Source organism: Leptonychotes weddellii, chromosome 5 (assembly GCF_054177405.1).
Source record: "Leptonychotes weddellii isolate Sample4059 chromosome 5, ASM5417740v2, whole genome shotgun sequence".
Classification (NCBI taxonomy): Eukaryota; Metazoa; Chordata; class Mammalia; order Carnivora; family Phocidae; genus Leptonychotes; species Leptonychotes weddellii.
Genome location: NC_138373.1, coordinates 53,848,584 through 53,865,229, shown reverse-complemented (window position 1 = coordinate 53,865,229; position 16,646 = coordinate 53,848,584). Strand labels below are relative to the sequence as shown.

The 16,646-nt window shown below is 34.8% G+C and overlaps 1 protein-coding gene across 3 annotated transcripts in view; it reads left to right on the top strand.

The window, feature by feature from the left end:
* DNAJC1 (DnaJ heat shock protein family (Hsp40) member C1) overlaps positions 1-16,646 on the top strand; it is a 212,043-nt gene that overhangs the window by 109,083 nt on the left and 86,314 nt on the right. For all 3 annotated transcript variants that reach the window (XR_014145497.1, XM_031024252.2, XM_006729791.3), the window contains one exon: positions 4,266-4,429. Coding sequence is in view for 2 of the 3 variants with exons in the window: in XM_031024252.2 (XP_030880112.1) it covers positions 4,266-4,429 (164 nt within the window). In the remaining variant the exon portion in view is untranslated. The remainder of the gene's footprint in view (positions 1-4,265; positions 4,430-16,646) is intronic.

Here is a 16,646-nt window from a genome sequence, read left to right as displayed (position 1 = left end):
AGAGCAGATATTTCATTTTACAGGTGGAGACTTAGAGATAAGTAATGTGAAGGAAATACTAATGTATTGGTGAATGACTAAAGATATAGAACCTAGTTTTTCTGACTTCTTGTTTTCTCATTTTTCTACCACTTTTCATATTAATGACATGATTTCAAATCTCCTTACTATTCTGATAACTTTTCTGACATAATCTAGTTTTTCAGTTCTGGATTTTAAGTATAGTGCTCAAAACTGATTAAAACTTCCTTCCTTTTCCTCTTCCAAGTTACATTTCATTAATATCTGCTGCACTATTGTCTGAGCATTTCCAAAGAGAAATTCTCTGTGCCTGCTAGAAAAAGAAGGTAATAACAAGATGTTATGACTTTCTCAGTTTAAACTCTTTTCTACTCTTTTCAAAACCATAGAGGTACAAGTGTTAATCAAGACCCAAAGAACAGGGGCACCTGGGTGGCTCAGTCGGTTAAGTGTCCGCTTTCAGCTCGGGTCATGATCCTGGGGTCCTGGGATCGAGCCCCACATCGGGCTCCCTGCTCAGTGAGCCTGCTTCTCCCTCTCCCTCTGCCTGCCGCTCCACCTGCAGTGCTCTCTCGCTCTCGCTCTTGCTCTCTCTCTCTGTCAAATAAATAAATAAAATCTTTAAAAAGACCTAAAGAAAATCCTCAGGTTCATGGTCAAAGAGCCCAAATTACTGTTCAGCAAATGTGTCTTAGGATAATAAACACTGTTGCAATGTGTGACAGGAAGTATTTGATCTAAATGGCTGCCTTACTAGTTGAATTGTTTAGTGTAAGTTTCCAAATATATGAGAAGGTTACTTATGCCAGAGTTTTTTGTTTTTTTGTTTTTTGTTCCTGGACCCAAACTCTGCGTCGTTTTGTTGAATAAGAGCATTAAATGGAAGGACTCCCTTAAAATGATATTTGGCTCATTTCTCATTCCTTTGACAATCATGTTGAATACATTTTTCTTTTGAGAGGAAACCATTTCTCTTCAGTCACTAGACACTTAAGGTATCATGAGTTTTACTTCTTTTTTGATTTGTTTATTTTGGATTTTGTTGTTTGATTTTTGTCGTTATTGTTTGGTTGGTTGGCTAGTTTTTGTTTCTAGCCTTTGTCAGGCTTGTCATTAAGAAAAACCAATCTATCTTAACTTGAAGACTATAACTTACTAAACTTTAATAAGACTTACTCTTCCAAGGGAGACAAACCATAAAACACTCTTAATCTCAGGAAACAAACTGAGGGTTGCTGGAGGGGAGAGGGGTGGGTGGATGGGGGGGTTGCTGGGTGATGGACATTGGGGAGGGTGTGTGTTGTGGTGAGTGTTGTGTATTGTGTAAGACTGATGAACCACAGACCTGTATCCCTGAAACAAATAATACATTATATGTCAAGAAAATAAAAATTAAAAAACTTACTCTTCTAGCAAAAATACTCTATACCTTTTATTTAACTCAAAAATTTCCCTATAAAATTCATCATGCTGCTAAAAAAATCTTAGATTTGTGTTTTTTTTTTTTATGTTAGTCATCATACAGTACATCATTAGTTTTTTTTTTTTTTAAAGATTTTATTTATTTATTCATGAGAGATAGAGAGAGAGAGGCAGAGGCAGAGGGAGAAGCAGGCTCCCCGCGGAGCAGGGAGCCCGATGCGGGACTCGATCCCAGGACCCTGGGATCATGACCTGAGCTGAAGGCAGACGCTTAACCGACTGAGCCACCCAGGCGTCCCAACATCATTAGTTTTTGATGTAGTGTTCCATGATTCATTGATTTGTGTTTCTTGGATGAACTATAAATAGGGATGTGTTTATAATGCCAAAATTCATGATAGCTGGGCCCATACTAATTATATAGAGTTTACTGAAACTAGAAATTTGCAGGAAAGATGAGGGTAGTTAGCAAATAGAAGTCTTTTTTTCCCTTAGACATGTTTTGAAAACACATTTTTTCTAACATACGAAAGATTTTGCCAAGCGCAAAATGTTAGATGCTACAGTCTTAGCCTTGTATTAGTAAAGTAGTAGCAAGAAATCAGTGAATATTTATAAGCTGTGGGTTTATTGGTTTTAGAAATTGTATTTTCAGATAGATTTATGTTATATAATCTTTAAGTTTTGTTTTTATATTTATACCTACAACTTTGTAAAAATATGTAAGTATACATTCATATATATTATTTATTTTTTAGTAATATGTTCCTTCTCTTTTCCTTCATTGTCTCTATGCTTCCTCTTTTCTTTATCTCTACCCTCTATGTACCTTATAGACATTCATCTATATTTTTATCCATGCTTTTATAATGATATTCAAATACATTTAGATGAATATATATATACAGGCACATGTAGAGGTTTGAAGAGGCATTATTTTGTTTTGCAAATAGAGAATCTTACATGCTTTTCTCCATCTTGCTTTTATTACTCGAACTCATGAAAATCTCTGTAAGTCAAGTGGTATAGCTCTACTTCAGTATCTTTTGATGACAATTTAACATTCCTTAGTATAGATACGTCACCAACAATTATTCAGTCATTTCTCCTACTAATATACTATGTTAACATTTTTGTTAACAGTTTTTATGTTTACTATGTTAACATTTACTATGTTAACAGTTTTGTATCTCTATGAATAACAAATGGTCATACAGACATACATATATACCCATGTACTTACATACAATTACATTTTAATGCTTTTACTTCTGAGGGAATTGCTGGAGAAAACATTTTTTTTTTTTTAATCTTAACAGGTTCTCTTAGATCACTTCCCAAAAAGGCTACAATATAATAATTCACATTTCTACCACCAATGTAGAGATGGCCCTTTCCCTGCCAACAGTAACTTTTATTAGATTTTTAGATTTTTGCCCATATGATAGGTATAAAATCATGTTATTAATCCAAACTGCATTTCTTTAACCTTCCTTTCAAATGTATCATTTCTCTCTTGATTTGTTTATTCTCCTTTATCTTTTTATAGCATCTATATTTCCATTTTACTTAAGATTTCCTCATCCTTTAAATAGTACATGTAGTTTTTTAGATTTCTTTTTGCAAGATGTTTATTATTTGGGTTTTTAAAGTCAAGTCTCTTATCTAACTGGAATTTATTTTTGTGTATTTTGTAAGATTCTGTCCAATTTTCTTTCAACTGGATATTCAGTTGTGCCAGCATCATTTATTAAATCCTTTTCCCACTGAATTGAAATGTTTATGGAATCTGTGTTCTAGGAATTTATATATTTCTATGACAATATTGTATTAATTTTACTACATCAGCATTAGAGAATATGCAAACACACATGCACACACAATGGTGGAGATATTATTATAAGAAATTTGACTATGGAATTTGACTATAGCAATTAAGAATGGAGTTGCTTCTCAATATTGACTCTAATCAAAAGGGCTTTAATGAAGAGGCCAGTTGATAGCCATCTATTAATAACTACCCCTGGTGCCATCAGATTAGATTTTGCATTTGTTAAAATATAGAAAAGATGAATGTATATACTATTTATCAAGAGCCACTTTTGCACCAAGTAGTATGTTAGGGTTATATCATTTTCAATATATCAGCTTTATAAGATTAGATCTAGCTTTCTCTTACAGATGAGAAAATAGACACTTGTTCTAAGGGTTAATTGCCCGATATTATGTCACTATTATGACCAGGCTTTTTTCATTGTGTTAGTATGAAACGTTTCATAAAAAGTACTTTGAAAACTAAAGATATATACAAATTGACATGGTGGTTATATCGTGATCATCTCATCATTAGTATCTCTGAGTTTCATTTAAAAACAATGCAGTACCTAATGCACAGTAAAACAGCTAGCTATTTATAGCAAAGCAATTGTAATTTTTTTTAACCCCCTTCACGCATTTCTCCCACTCCCCACACCCGCCTCTGAAAACCACCAATCTGTTCTCTATATCTGTGAGCTGGGTTTTTTGGGGTGTTTTGTTTGGTTTTGTTAAGATTCCCCACATAAGAGAGATCATACGGTATTTGTCTCTCTTTCTCTCTCTGACTTATTTCACGTAGCATAATGCCCTTGAGGTCCATCCATATTGTTGCAAATGGCAAGATTTCATTCCTTTTTACAGCTGAATTATATTCCATTGTATATAATTCTATTTTGATGAAAGAACAATATATGCTTTTTCAAGATTCAGTGTCTGAATAAAATGTTAAAAATTATTTTCTTTCTTAACAAACCTCAATAATTTATTCTCTTAAACATTTTTAGAACAGAAGAAAGTTAAAGTAAAAAAACCAAAACCTGAATTTCCTGTATATATGCCTTTAGAAAGTGCATATATTCAATCTTATGATCATGGAACTTCTATAGAAGAAATTGAGGAACAAATGGATGATTGGCTGGAAAACAGAAACAAAACACAGAAAAAACAGGTAAGTAAACTTTAAAAAATTATTTTAATTGAATAAAATACAGAAAAGTACATAAAATATAAATATACAGTTCAGTGAATTGTCACAAGGTGAACCAAGTTAACTGTTGCCAAAATCAAGAAGATATAGAACATTGCCATTTGTCCAGAAGCCTCCCTTGTTCTTCCTCCTGGTCTTTACCTTCCTTTTCTTCCACAAAGATAAAATGATCCTGACTTTTAACCTCATGGGTTAGTTTTACCTGCTGTTTGAAGTTTCTAAATGGAATCACCCTGTTTTAGTCCATTCAGGCTGCTATGACAAAAATATAATAGACTGGGTGGCTTACACAACACACATTTATTTCTCACAGTTCTGAAGACTGGGAAGTCCAAGATCAAGACGCCGGCAGGTTCGGTGTCTGGTGGGGGCCCTCTTCCTAAGTCATAGACCGCAGTGTTCTCGCTGTGTCCTCACATGGCAGAAGAGGTGAGAGAGCGCTCTGGGGTCTCTTTGACAAGGGCACTAATTCCATTCATGAGGGCTCCACCCTCATGACCTGATCATCTCCCAAAGGCCCCGCCTCCTAATACCATCACATTGGGGGTTAGGATTTCAACATAGGATTTGGGGGGAACACAAACATTCAGTCCATAACACATTCCATATGTACTCTTTTGCATCTGCTTTCCTCCATTTAGTCTTATATTTGTAAGATTTGTCCATTGATGTGTGTAGCAGTAGGTTGTTCATTTTCATCAATGTGTAATAGTTGATTTAGAAATATAGCAGAATTTTTTTTGTTGAAAATTGTATTTTTTCCAGTTTTTGGCTACAATAAATAACTGTCCTATGAATGTTATTGTACTTTAGTATGCATATGTGTAAATTTCTATTTTGAAGTTAAGTTGCGGTAAAGCTCAACTTTCCTTCTAAACAGTTTTTTAAAATGTTTTTATCAACTTATACTTCAGCAGCAGGATGTGAAAATTCCAGTTACTCTACATTCTTGCCAACACTTGGTCAAGTCTTTTGTATTTTAACCATTCTGGTAGGTATGTAGTGAAATCTAATTATGGTTTAATTTGCATATTTTTTGATCAATAAGATTGAATGAACACCTTTTCTTATGTTTATTGGACCCTGATAATTTCCTATGTGAAGTCTTTTCAAGTATTTTTTTAATTGGTTTGCCTGTGTTTTCTAATAATGATTTGTAAAGAGTTCTTTATATATTTCATAAATAGATCTTCTGCACATATTTTATCCCACTCTGGCTTGCCCTTTCACTCTCTTAATGGTGTCTTTTGATTGACCAAAGTTACTAATTTTAATCATCATGCTTTTCCTTCCTTTCCATACTTGGTGTTTGGAAGAAATCTCTTCCTACCTCAAAGTCATAAAAATACTACTAAATCCTCAGTCGTTAAGTGTCTGCCTTCGGCTCAGGTCATGATCCCAGGGTACTGGGATTGAGCCCCGCAGCCAGCTCCCTGCTCCGTGGGAAGCCTGCTTCTCCCTCTCCCACTCCCCTGCTTATGTTCCCTCTCTTGCTGTGTCTCTCTCTGTCAAATAAATAAATAATATCTTTAAAAAAAAAAAATACTGGGCGCCTGGGTGGCTCAGTCGGTTGGGCGACTGCCTTCGGCTCAGGTCATGATCCCAGGGTCCTGGGATCGAGTCCTGCATCAGGCTCCCTGGTCAGTGGAGAGCCTGCTTCTCCCCCCTCCCACTCCCCCTGCTTGTGTTCCCTCTCTCGCTGTGTCTCTCTCTGTCAAATAAATAAATAGAATCTTTAAAAAAAAAAAAACTACTACTAAATCCTTCTATATGCTTTAATGTTCTGTTTTTCACATATCTTAGATCAATAATCTGGAATTTATTTTTGTGTTTGGGTGAAGTAATGTTTAAATGTAAATTTTTTTTCAAAAGTTTGCCAAACCAGCTGGCTCACTTAATGAAAATACTGCTTCCTACGGCTCTACAAATACCATCCTTATTTAAAAGAAGTGTTCATAACTGTGTGGGTCTGTTTTCAAGCTTTCTACTTTGTTCTGTTAATCTACTTGTACATCTTGCACCAATACCATACAGTATTAATTACTGTAGCTTTATAATAAGTACCTGGTGCAATAATTTTCCAACTTATTTTTCCTTCTATAAGATTACCACTTTATGTTTTCATATAAATTTTTAAAGTAGCTTGGTCATTTTCCACGAATTGTTCAGCTGAAATACTTAATTTGGAGTATATTGAATATATGTAGATCAATTTTTGAAGAATTGATATCCAGACAGCATTGATTCTAAAAACCATGAATAAATCCATTCATTTACATATTTAAAAATTTTTTAATAATGTGTTATAACTTTTTGTATGTACATATTGCATATTTTTTCCTTGGACTTATTCCTGGGTATTTAGTGTTTTTAGGTGACACCATAAATGATATTGTTTCTTAAATTTCACTTTCTAATTCTATTTGGTGTTTAGAAATATAATTGATTTTTGTGTAATTATCTTATATCCAGCAACCTTGCTAAATTTATTTTTCAATTCTATTTATCTGTATATTATACTTTTATTTGTGCTAATTAGGATCTCTAATACATGTAGAATAGAAGTGATGATAGCAAGTATCCTTGTTTCATTTCCAATCTCAAAAACTTCCATCATTGAAATATATTTCATCATTGAAATTATTTATTAAAATTTCATCATTTCATTATTAAATACAATGTATGTTGCCAGCTTTTTATAGAATTTTTTATTGAGATATATTTCACATAACATAAAATTCACCATTTAAAAGTACATACACTTTGGTGGTTTTTAGTCTCTTCACTATGTTGTGCAACCATTACCACTATCTAATTTGAGAACATTTTCATCACACCAAAAAAAGTAAAATAACCCTCTACCTGTTAGCAGTTAATTCCAGTTCTCAGCCTTCCTCTTCCATGACAACCACTGATCTACTTTCTGTCCCTATGAATTTGTCTATTATAGACATCCCATATAATTAGAATCATGCAATATGTGCTCTTTTGTGTTTGGCTTCACATAATGTTTTCAAGGTTCATCCATGCTGTAGCATTTAACAGTGATGATGACACAGTTTCTATATCTTTATTCCTTTGTATGGAACATATTGTCTTTTTTCTTTGCAGGCCTTGTAATTTTTGTTGTTGTTATTGAAGACCAGATATTATGAATATTATAACTTGGCAACTCTAGAAACCAGATTCTGTCTCCTTTCTAGGATTTGTTGTTATTTGGTCCAATTATATAGTTGTTTGTTTAGTGCTTTTTTGAACTAATTTTATGAAGTCTGTATTTTTTGTCATGTGTGGCCACTGAAATCTGTTTCATTAGCTTAGTGATCAGCTAATAATTGGACAGAGTTTCCTTAAATGCCTAGAGCCCAAAATTCTTCCAGTCTTTGCCATGGTTTCTGTGTACGTATTGGACATTGCCTTCCATACTCAGCCCAGGTGGTTTACAACTCTGCCTTAGCCTTTACTTTGTGTTTCCAAAGACACTCAAGGTCATCAGGTAGTGAGAACTTTTGTCATTTTCAGGTCTTTTCTGAGCATGCTCACAGCTCTGAGCATGCACATAGACTTCTAGATTCCCAGGAATGTCAGAGCATCCCATTCCTCAGCCTTTCCTCCCAAGCTTTTTGGTTAATCTGTTGTTTTCCCAACTGTTTTCTGTCACCTCAGTCAGCGGTGGCTAAGATATTAGCCTGTAAAAGTTCTCAACAAATGCCTCCAAGGGGGGCGCCTGGGTGGCTCAGTCGTTAAGCATCTGCCTTTGGCTCCGGTCCTGATCTGAGGGTCCTGATCCCGGGGTCCTGGGCTCGAGCCCCGCATTGGGCTCCCTGCTCCGCGGGAAGCCTGCTTCTCCCTCTCCCACTCCCCCTGCTTGTGTTCCCTCTCTCATTGTCTCTCTCTCTCTGTCAAATAAATAAAATCTTAAAAAAAAAAAAAATGCCTCCAGGGAAGCAGCTTTAGAATTAGGCCAGTTTTGAGTTAGGGAAAATAAAGACAAGCTTTTTGAACCTGTATTCCAGGGAGCCACCAGACAGGTTAGAACAAATAATTATAATTCTTTGCAAATTAGCTCATTCTGCACCTGCCATGATTAGAAATCAGTTATTATTTTCACAAGCGGTGATGAGCTGTGGAACAGGGGATAGGACTGGGGTCCATTAAAGTGCCACAAAGTTTGCTGTGCTTTTTTTTAATTGAAGTATAATTGACATACAATATTATATTAGTTTCAAGTGTACAACATATTGATTCAACATTTGTGTACATTACTCTATACTCTGTACAATAAGTCATCATCTGTCACCATACAACAGGGTTACAGTATTATTGACTATATTCCCTATGCTGTACTTTTATCTCTGTAACTTATTTATTTTATAACTGGAAGTTTGTACTTCTTAATCTTCATCTATTTTGTCCATCCCCCAACTCCCCTTCCCTCTGGCAACCACCAGTTTGTTCTTTGTATTTAAGAGTCTGTTTGTTTGTTTTGGTTTTTAGATTACACATATAAGTGACATCATATGGTATTGTTTTTCTCTGTTTGACTTATTTCACTAAGGATAATTCCCTTTAAGGCCATTCCTGTTGTCACAAATGGCAAGATCTGATTTTTTTTATGGCTAAATAATATCTCATTGTGTGCACGTGTGTGTGTGTGTGTGTGTTTTGTGTGTGCATCCCATCTTCTTTATCGATTCGTCTATCAATGGACACTTGGCCATATCTTGACCACTGTAACTAATGGTACAGTAAACTCAGAGTGCATATATCTTTTTGAATTAGTATTTTCATTTTCTTTGGGTAAATGCCCAGTACTAGAATTACTGGATCACATGGTATTTATATCTTTAATGTTTCGAGGAACCTCCATCCTGTTTTCCGTATCAACTGCACCAATTTGCATTCTCACCAACAGTACACAAGTGTTCCCTTTTCTCCACATCCTTACCGTCACTTGTTATTTCTTATCTTTTTGGTACTAGCCAGTCTAACAGGTAAAAGATGATATCTCATTGTGGTTTTGATTTGCATTTCCCTGATGAGGAGTGATATTGAGCATCTTTTCATGTGTCTGTTGGCCATCTGTATGTCTTTTTTGGAAAAATGTCTACTCAGATCCTGTTTTTTCATTGTAATGTTTGGATTTTTTGGTGTTGAGTTGTATAAGTTTTTTGTGTATTTTGATATTAACCCCCTATGGGATATATCATTTTGCAAATATCTTCTCCCATTCTGTGGGTTACCTTTTGTTTTGTTGATGGCTTCCTTTGCAGTGCAAAGCTTTTTATTTTAGTGTAGTCCCAATAGTTTATTTTTCTTTGTGTTTCCCTTGTCTGAGAAGACCTATCCATAAATATGTTGCTAAGACTGATATCCAAGAGTACTGCCTATGTTTTCTTTTTTTTTTTTTTTTTAAGATTTTATTTGTTTGACAGAGAGAGAGACAGTGAGAGGGAGAACATAAACAGGGGGAGTGGGAGAGGGAGAAGCAGGCTTCCTGCTCAGCAGGGAGCCCGATGTAGGGCTCAATCCCAGGACCCTGGGATCATGACCTGAGCCGAAGGCAGATGCTTAACGACTGAGCCACCCAGTGCCCCACTGCCTATGTTTTCTTTTAGGAGTTTTCTGGTTTTCAGGTCTCACATTTAGGTCTTTAATTCATTTTGAGTTAATTTTTGTGTGAGGGGTAAGAAAGTAGTCCACTTTCATTCTTTTATCGGTAGCTGTCCAATCTTTTCCTCATTGTATATTCTTGCATCTTTTGTCCTAAATTAATTGACTATATAAGTATGGGTTTATTTCTGGGTTCTCTATTCTGTTGATCTATGTATCTGTTTTTGTGACAGTACCATACTGTTTTGAATACTGTAGCTTTGTAGTATAATTTGAAATCTGGAAATGTAATACCTCCAGCTTTGTTCTTCTTTCTCAAGATTGCTTTGGCTATTCAAGGTTTTTTGTGGTTCCATACAAATTTTACGATTATTTATGCTAGTTCTGTGAAATATGCTGTTGGTATTTTGATAGGGATTGCATTGAATCTGTAGATTGCTTTGGGTAGTATGGACATTTTAACAATATTAATTCTTTCAATCCACGAGCACGGTGTATCTTTCCACTTGTGTCATTTTCAGTTTCTTTTATGAATGTCTTATATTTTTCAGAGTACAGGTCTTTTACAGGACTATGTTGAATAAAGAGGTGAGAGTAGACACCCTCATCATGTCCCTGACTTTAAAGGAAATACTTTCGGTTTTTCACCATTGAGTATGATGTTAACTATGGTTTTGTCCCACTTGATTGTGGTAAATGATTTTTTTTAATGTATTGCTAAATTTGATTTAATACTATTTTATTGAGGATTTTTGCATCTATGTTCATCAGAGATACTGGCCTGTAGTTTTCGTTCTTTGTAGCGTCTTTGTCTGGTTTTGATATCACAGTAATGCTGCCCTCATAGAATGAATTTGGAAGTTTTCCTTCCTCTTCTATTTTTTGGAAAGTTTGAGAAGAATAGGTATGAACTTTAAATGTTTGTTAGAATTCACCTGTGAAACCATCTGATCCTGTACTTTTGTTTGTTGGGAGTTTTTAAAATGAAACTGATTCAGTTTCATTGCTGGTAATCCATCTGTTCAAATTTTCTATTCATGATTCAGTTTGGAAAGATTCTGTGTTTCTAGGAATTTATCCATTTCTTCTATGTTGACCAATTTGTTGGCATGATTTTGCATAATATTCTTTATAATTTGTATTTCTGTGGTGTCAGTTACTTATTTTCCTTTATTTCTGATTCTACTTATTTGAGTCCTGTCTTTTTTTCTGATGAGCCTGGCTAAAATTTTATCAATTTTGTTTATCTTTTCAAAGAACCAGCTTTGGTTTCATTAAGCTTTTGTATTGTTGTGTTGTTGTTGTTGTTGTTGTTGTTGTCTCTGTTTCATTTATCTGCTCCAATCTTTATTTCTTTCCTTGTTCTAGCTTTGAGTTTTGGTTGTTCTTCCTTTCTACGTCCTTTAGGTGTAGGGTTAAACTGTTTATTTGAGATTTTTCTTGTTTCTTTATTAAGTTTTTTACTTTAATTCCAGTATAGTTAACATACAGTGTTATATTAGTCTCAGGTATACAATATAGTGATTCAACAATTCTATACATTACTCAGTGCTCATCATGATAAGTATACTCTTTAATCCCCATCACCTCTTTCACCCATTCCTCCCCCCACCTGCTCTCTGGTAACCATCAGTTTGTTCTCTATAGAGTCTGACTCTTCGTTTGTCTCTCTCTTTTTTCTTCCTTTTCTCTTTTGTTTTTCTTAAATTCTACATGTCAGTGAAGGGATTTTTCTTGTTTCTTGAAATAGGCAGGTATTGCTATAAACTGCCCCTTTATAACTGTTTTAATAGTGTCTCAAAGATTTTGAACCATTGTGTTTTTGTTTTCATTTGTCTCCATGTATTTTTTAATTTCGTCTTTGATTTCTTCATTGACCCCTTGATTGTTGAGTAGCATTTTGTTTCACCTCCACACATTTGTGTTTTTTTCCAGTTTTTTTTTCCTGTAATTGATTTCTAGTTTTATACTGTTGTGGTCAGAAAAGGTAATTGTGGGGCGTCTGGGTGGCTCAGTCGGTTGAGCATCCAGCTCTTGATTTTGGCTCAGGTCATGATCTCAGGGATGTGAGATTGAGCTCTGCGTTGGGTTCCACACTCAGCATGGAGTCTGCTTGAGATTCTCTCTCTCCCTCTGCCCCTCGCCCTGCTCATGTGCACTCTCTCTTTCTCAAATAAATAAATAAATCTTAAAAAAAAAGAATAGATAATTGATATGATTTCAGTCTTCTTAAATTTATTGATTTGTGGTTAAATATATGATCTATCTGGGAGAATGTTTCACGTGTACCTGAAAAGTATGGGTATTCTGTTTTGGGATGGAATGTTCTGTATATATGTTAAGTCCGTTTTAATGTGTTCAAAGCCACTGTTTCCTTGTTGATTTTCTGTCTGAATGATCTATCCATTGATGTAAATAGAGTGTTAACTATTATTGTATTACTACTATTATTGTATTACTATCAATTTCTCCTTTTACATTTGTTAATATTTGTTTTAGGTATTTAGGTGTTCCTATGTAGGGTGTGTATGTATTTACAATTGTTATATCCTCTCATTGGATTGATTATTTTATCATTATGTAGTGCCCTTCTTTGTCTCTTACTGCGGTCTTTGTTTTAAAGTCTATTTTGTTTGATATAAACATTGCTGCCCAGCTTTTTTTCACTTCCATTTGCATGGTATATGTTTTTTCATCCCTTCACTTTCAATTTGTGTGTGTCTTTAAGTCTGGAGTGAGTCTTTTGTAGGCAGCATATAGTTGATTCTTTTTTTTTTATTCAGTCACCCTAGTTCTTCTTACTGGAATATTTAGTCCATTTACATTTAAAGTAATTATTGATAAGTATGTATTGCCATTTTGTTAATTGTTTTCTGATTGTTTCTGTGGTCCTTCTATGTTCCTTTCTTCTTCTCTTGCTCTTTTCCTTGTGATTTGATGGCTTTCTTTAGCATTATACTTGGATTATTTTCCTTTATTTTTTGTGTATCTATTATGAGTTTTTGATTTCTGTTTACCATTGGGTTCATATATAGTATCTTATATGTATTGCACTGTATATTAAATTGATGGGTGGCTTAAGTTTGGACATGTTCTAAAATCACTAAATTTTTATACCCCATTCCACATTTTATGTATATGATGTCATATTTTACATCTTTTTATTTTGTGTATCCCTTGATGAGTTTTTGTACATATAGTTGATTTACTGCTTTTGCATTTTAACCTCCACACTGGCTTTATAAATCACTGATCTATTATCTTTACTCTGTGTTTTGCTTTTACTTATGAAATTTTTTCCTTTCATAATTTTCTTCTAATTACGGCCTTTTCTTTCCATTTAAAGAATTCGCTTCAATATTTCTTTCAAGGTTGGTTTAGTGGTGATGAACTTTAACTTTTGTTTGTGTGGGAAACTATCTCTCCTTCTATTGTGAATGATAACCTGGCAAGGTAGAATATTCTTGGTTGTAGTTTTTTTTATTTTCAGCTCTTTGAATATATCATACCACTTCCATCTGGCCTGCAAAATTTCTGCTGAGAAATTAGTTGATAGCCTTATAGGGTTTTGTTTTGTTTTTTTTTTTTGTATATAACTGTTTTCTCTTATTGATTTTAAAATTCCCTCTTTTACACAAACAATGAATCATGGAACACTACATCAAAAACTAATGATGTAATGTATGGTGATTAATATAACATAATAAAATAAAATAAACAAATTGTAGTGTTTGGCCCAATAGCTAATTGTGCAACTTAAACTATGGATTCTATTACTAAAAAGAACAAAGTAGATAATAAATACCATGAAAATTATTTTGTCGCAAAAACCAAGGAAACTTTGGGCGCCTGGGTGGCTCATTCGTTAAGCGTCTGCCTTCAGCTCAGGTCATGATCCCAGAGTCCTGGGATCGAGGCCCACATTGGGCTCCCTGCTCTGCAGGAAGCCTGCTTCTTCCTCTCCCACTCCCCCTGCTTGTGTTCCTGCTCTCGCTATCTCTCTCTCTGTCAAATAAATAAATAAAATCTTAAAAAAAAAAAAAAACAAAAAAACAAGGAAACTTTGTTCTTATTCTAAAAATGCAGAGGAGGTTTAAAATCTTTTTTTTTTTAAACACAACTAATGAATCATTGAACACTACATCAAAAATTAATGGTGTACTGTATGTTGAATTGAATGTAAATAAAAAATAAATAAAAATTTTTTTAAAAATCCCTCTTTAACATTACTTTTTGCTATTTTCATTATACGTCTTGGTGTGGGCCTCCTTGGGTTCATTTTGCTATGGGCTTTGAGCTTTCCAGACCGAGACATCTGTTTCCTTCCCAGATTAGGGAATTTTTCAGCTGTTATTTCTGTAATAAGTTTTTTGCCCTCCTTTCTTTCTCCTCTCCTTCTGGGATCCCTATACTATGAATGTCATTCTGCTTGATGATATTGTAGAGTTCCCTTAACCTATTTTTATTACTCTTTTTTTCTTTTTCCTGCTCAGCTTTGTGGTTTCTATTACCTTGACTTCCAAATCAGTGACCCATTCTATATCCTATCTTTTTTTTTATTTTTGAGAGGGAGGTGAGGGAGGGGCAGAGGGAGAAGGAGAGAGAATCTCAAGCGGACTCCACAACCAGGGTGGAGCCTGATATGGGGCTTGATCTCACAACCCTGAAATTATGACCTGAGCCAGAATCAAGAGTCAGATGCTTAACCAGCTGAACCACCCAGGCACCCTGCATCCTCTAATTTATTGTTGATTCGTTCTAGTGAGTTTTTTATTTCAGTTATTGAATTTTTCAGCTCTGACTGGTTCTTTTTAATATTTTCTGTCTCTTTGTTGAAGTTCTCACTGAGTACATCCACTCTTTTATCAAGTCCAGTGAGTATCTTTATCTCCATTACATTAAATTCTGTATCAGAAAGTTTACTGTTCTTATCAAGAATTTGCTGACTTGGGGGCACCTGGATGCTGGTTGGTTAAACCTCTGAGTCTTGATTTCTGTTCAGGTCATGATCTCAGGATCCTGAGATCGCGTGCCACATTGGGCTCTGTGCTCAGTGGGGAGTCTACTTGAGATTCTCTCTCTCTCTGTCTCTCAAATAAATAAATCTTTTTTTTTTTTAAGCTGGTTTTCTTGAAATTGTCCTGCAAGCTTTTGGCTAATTTCCAGAGTTCAGGAAAAGCTGATTCTTATAGTTTTTGCCCATTTTTTTCTTGCTTTTATGGAGAGATGGAATTTGGAGTTCCTTACTCTGCCTTTTCATTTACATCATTATAGATTTTTAAAAAATCAAATTAAGTAAGTTCTCTTCCAAGTTTTGCTATGAATTTTTATTCATTAAAAATTAATATTATCAAATGTTATCAAATACCTTTTTCTGTGTTAAGGTGGTCATTTGATTTTTTTCACCTTTACTTTGTTAAAGAGATGATTTATATTGATTGATTTTCTAATATTAAACCACCTTGCTTACCTGAAATAAACCCATTTTATTTTTTTTTATTATTGTGTTATGTTAATCACCATACATTACATCATTAGTTTTTGAGATAGTGTTCCACGATTCACTGTTTGCGTATAACACCCAGTGCTCCATGCAGTACGTGCCCTCTTTAATACCCATCACCAGGCTAACCCATCCTCCCTCCCCTCTAGAACACTCAGTTTGTTTCTCAGAGTCCATAGTCTCTCATTAAACCCGTTTTATTGTTTTGATTTGACAGTACTTTGTTTAGGATTTTTGTTTTTATGTTTAAAAGAGAGATATTGGCCTTATGAGAGTGATTTTCTTTTCTTATATATTTTTTTATTTTAGATGTTATTTTTTTAATTTTATTTTATGTTATGTTAGTCATCATACAGTACATCATTAGTTTTTGATATAGTGTTCCATGATTCATTGTTTGCATATAACACCCAGTGCTCCATGCAATACATGCCCTCCTTAATACCCATCACTGGGCTAACCCATCCCCCAACTCCCCCTCCCCTCTAAAACCCTCAGTTTGTTTCTCGGAGTCCATAGTCTCTCATGGTTCGTATCCCCCTCCAGTTTCCCCCCGTTCATTTTCCCCTTCCTTCTCCTAAGTCCTCCATGCTATTCCTTATGTTCCACAAATAAGTGAAACCATGTATTTGACTTTCTCTGCTTGACGTATTTCACTTACCATAATCTCCTCCAGTCCCATCCATGTTGATGTAAAAGTTGGATATTCATCTTTTCTGATGGCTGAGTAATATTCCTTTGTATATATGGACCACATCTTCTTTATCCATTCATCTGTTGAAGAGCATCTCGGCTCTTTCCAGTTTGGCTATTGTGGACATTGCTGGTATGAACATTGGGGTACATATGGCCCTTCTTTTCACTACATCTGTGTCTTTGGGTAAATACCCTGTAGTGCAATTGCTGGGTCATAGGGTAGCTCTATTTTTAATTTTTTGAGGCACCTCCACACTGTTTTCCAAAGTGGCTATACCAACTTGCATTCCCACCAACAGTGTAAGAGGGTTCCCCTTTCTCCACAACCTCTCCAACATTTGTTTCTTGCCTTGTCCATTTTTGCCA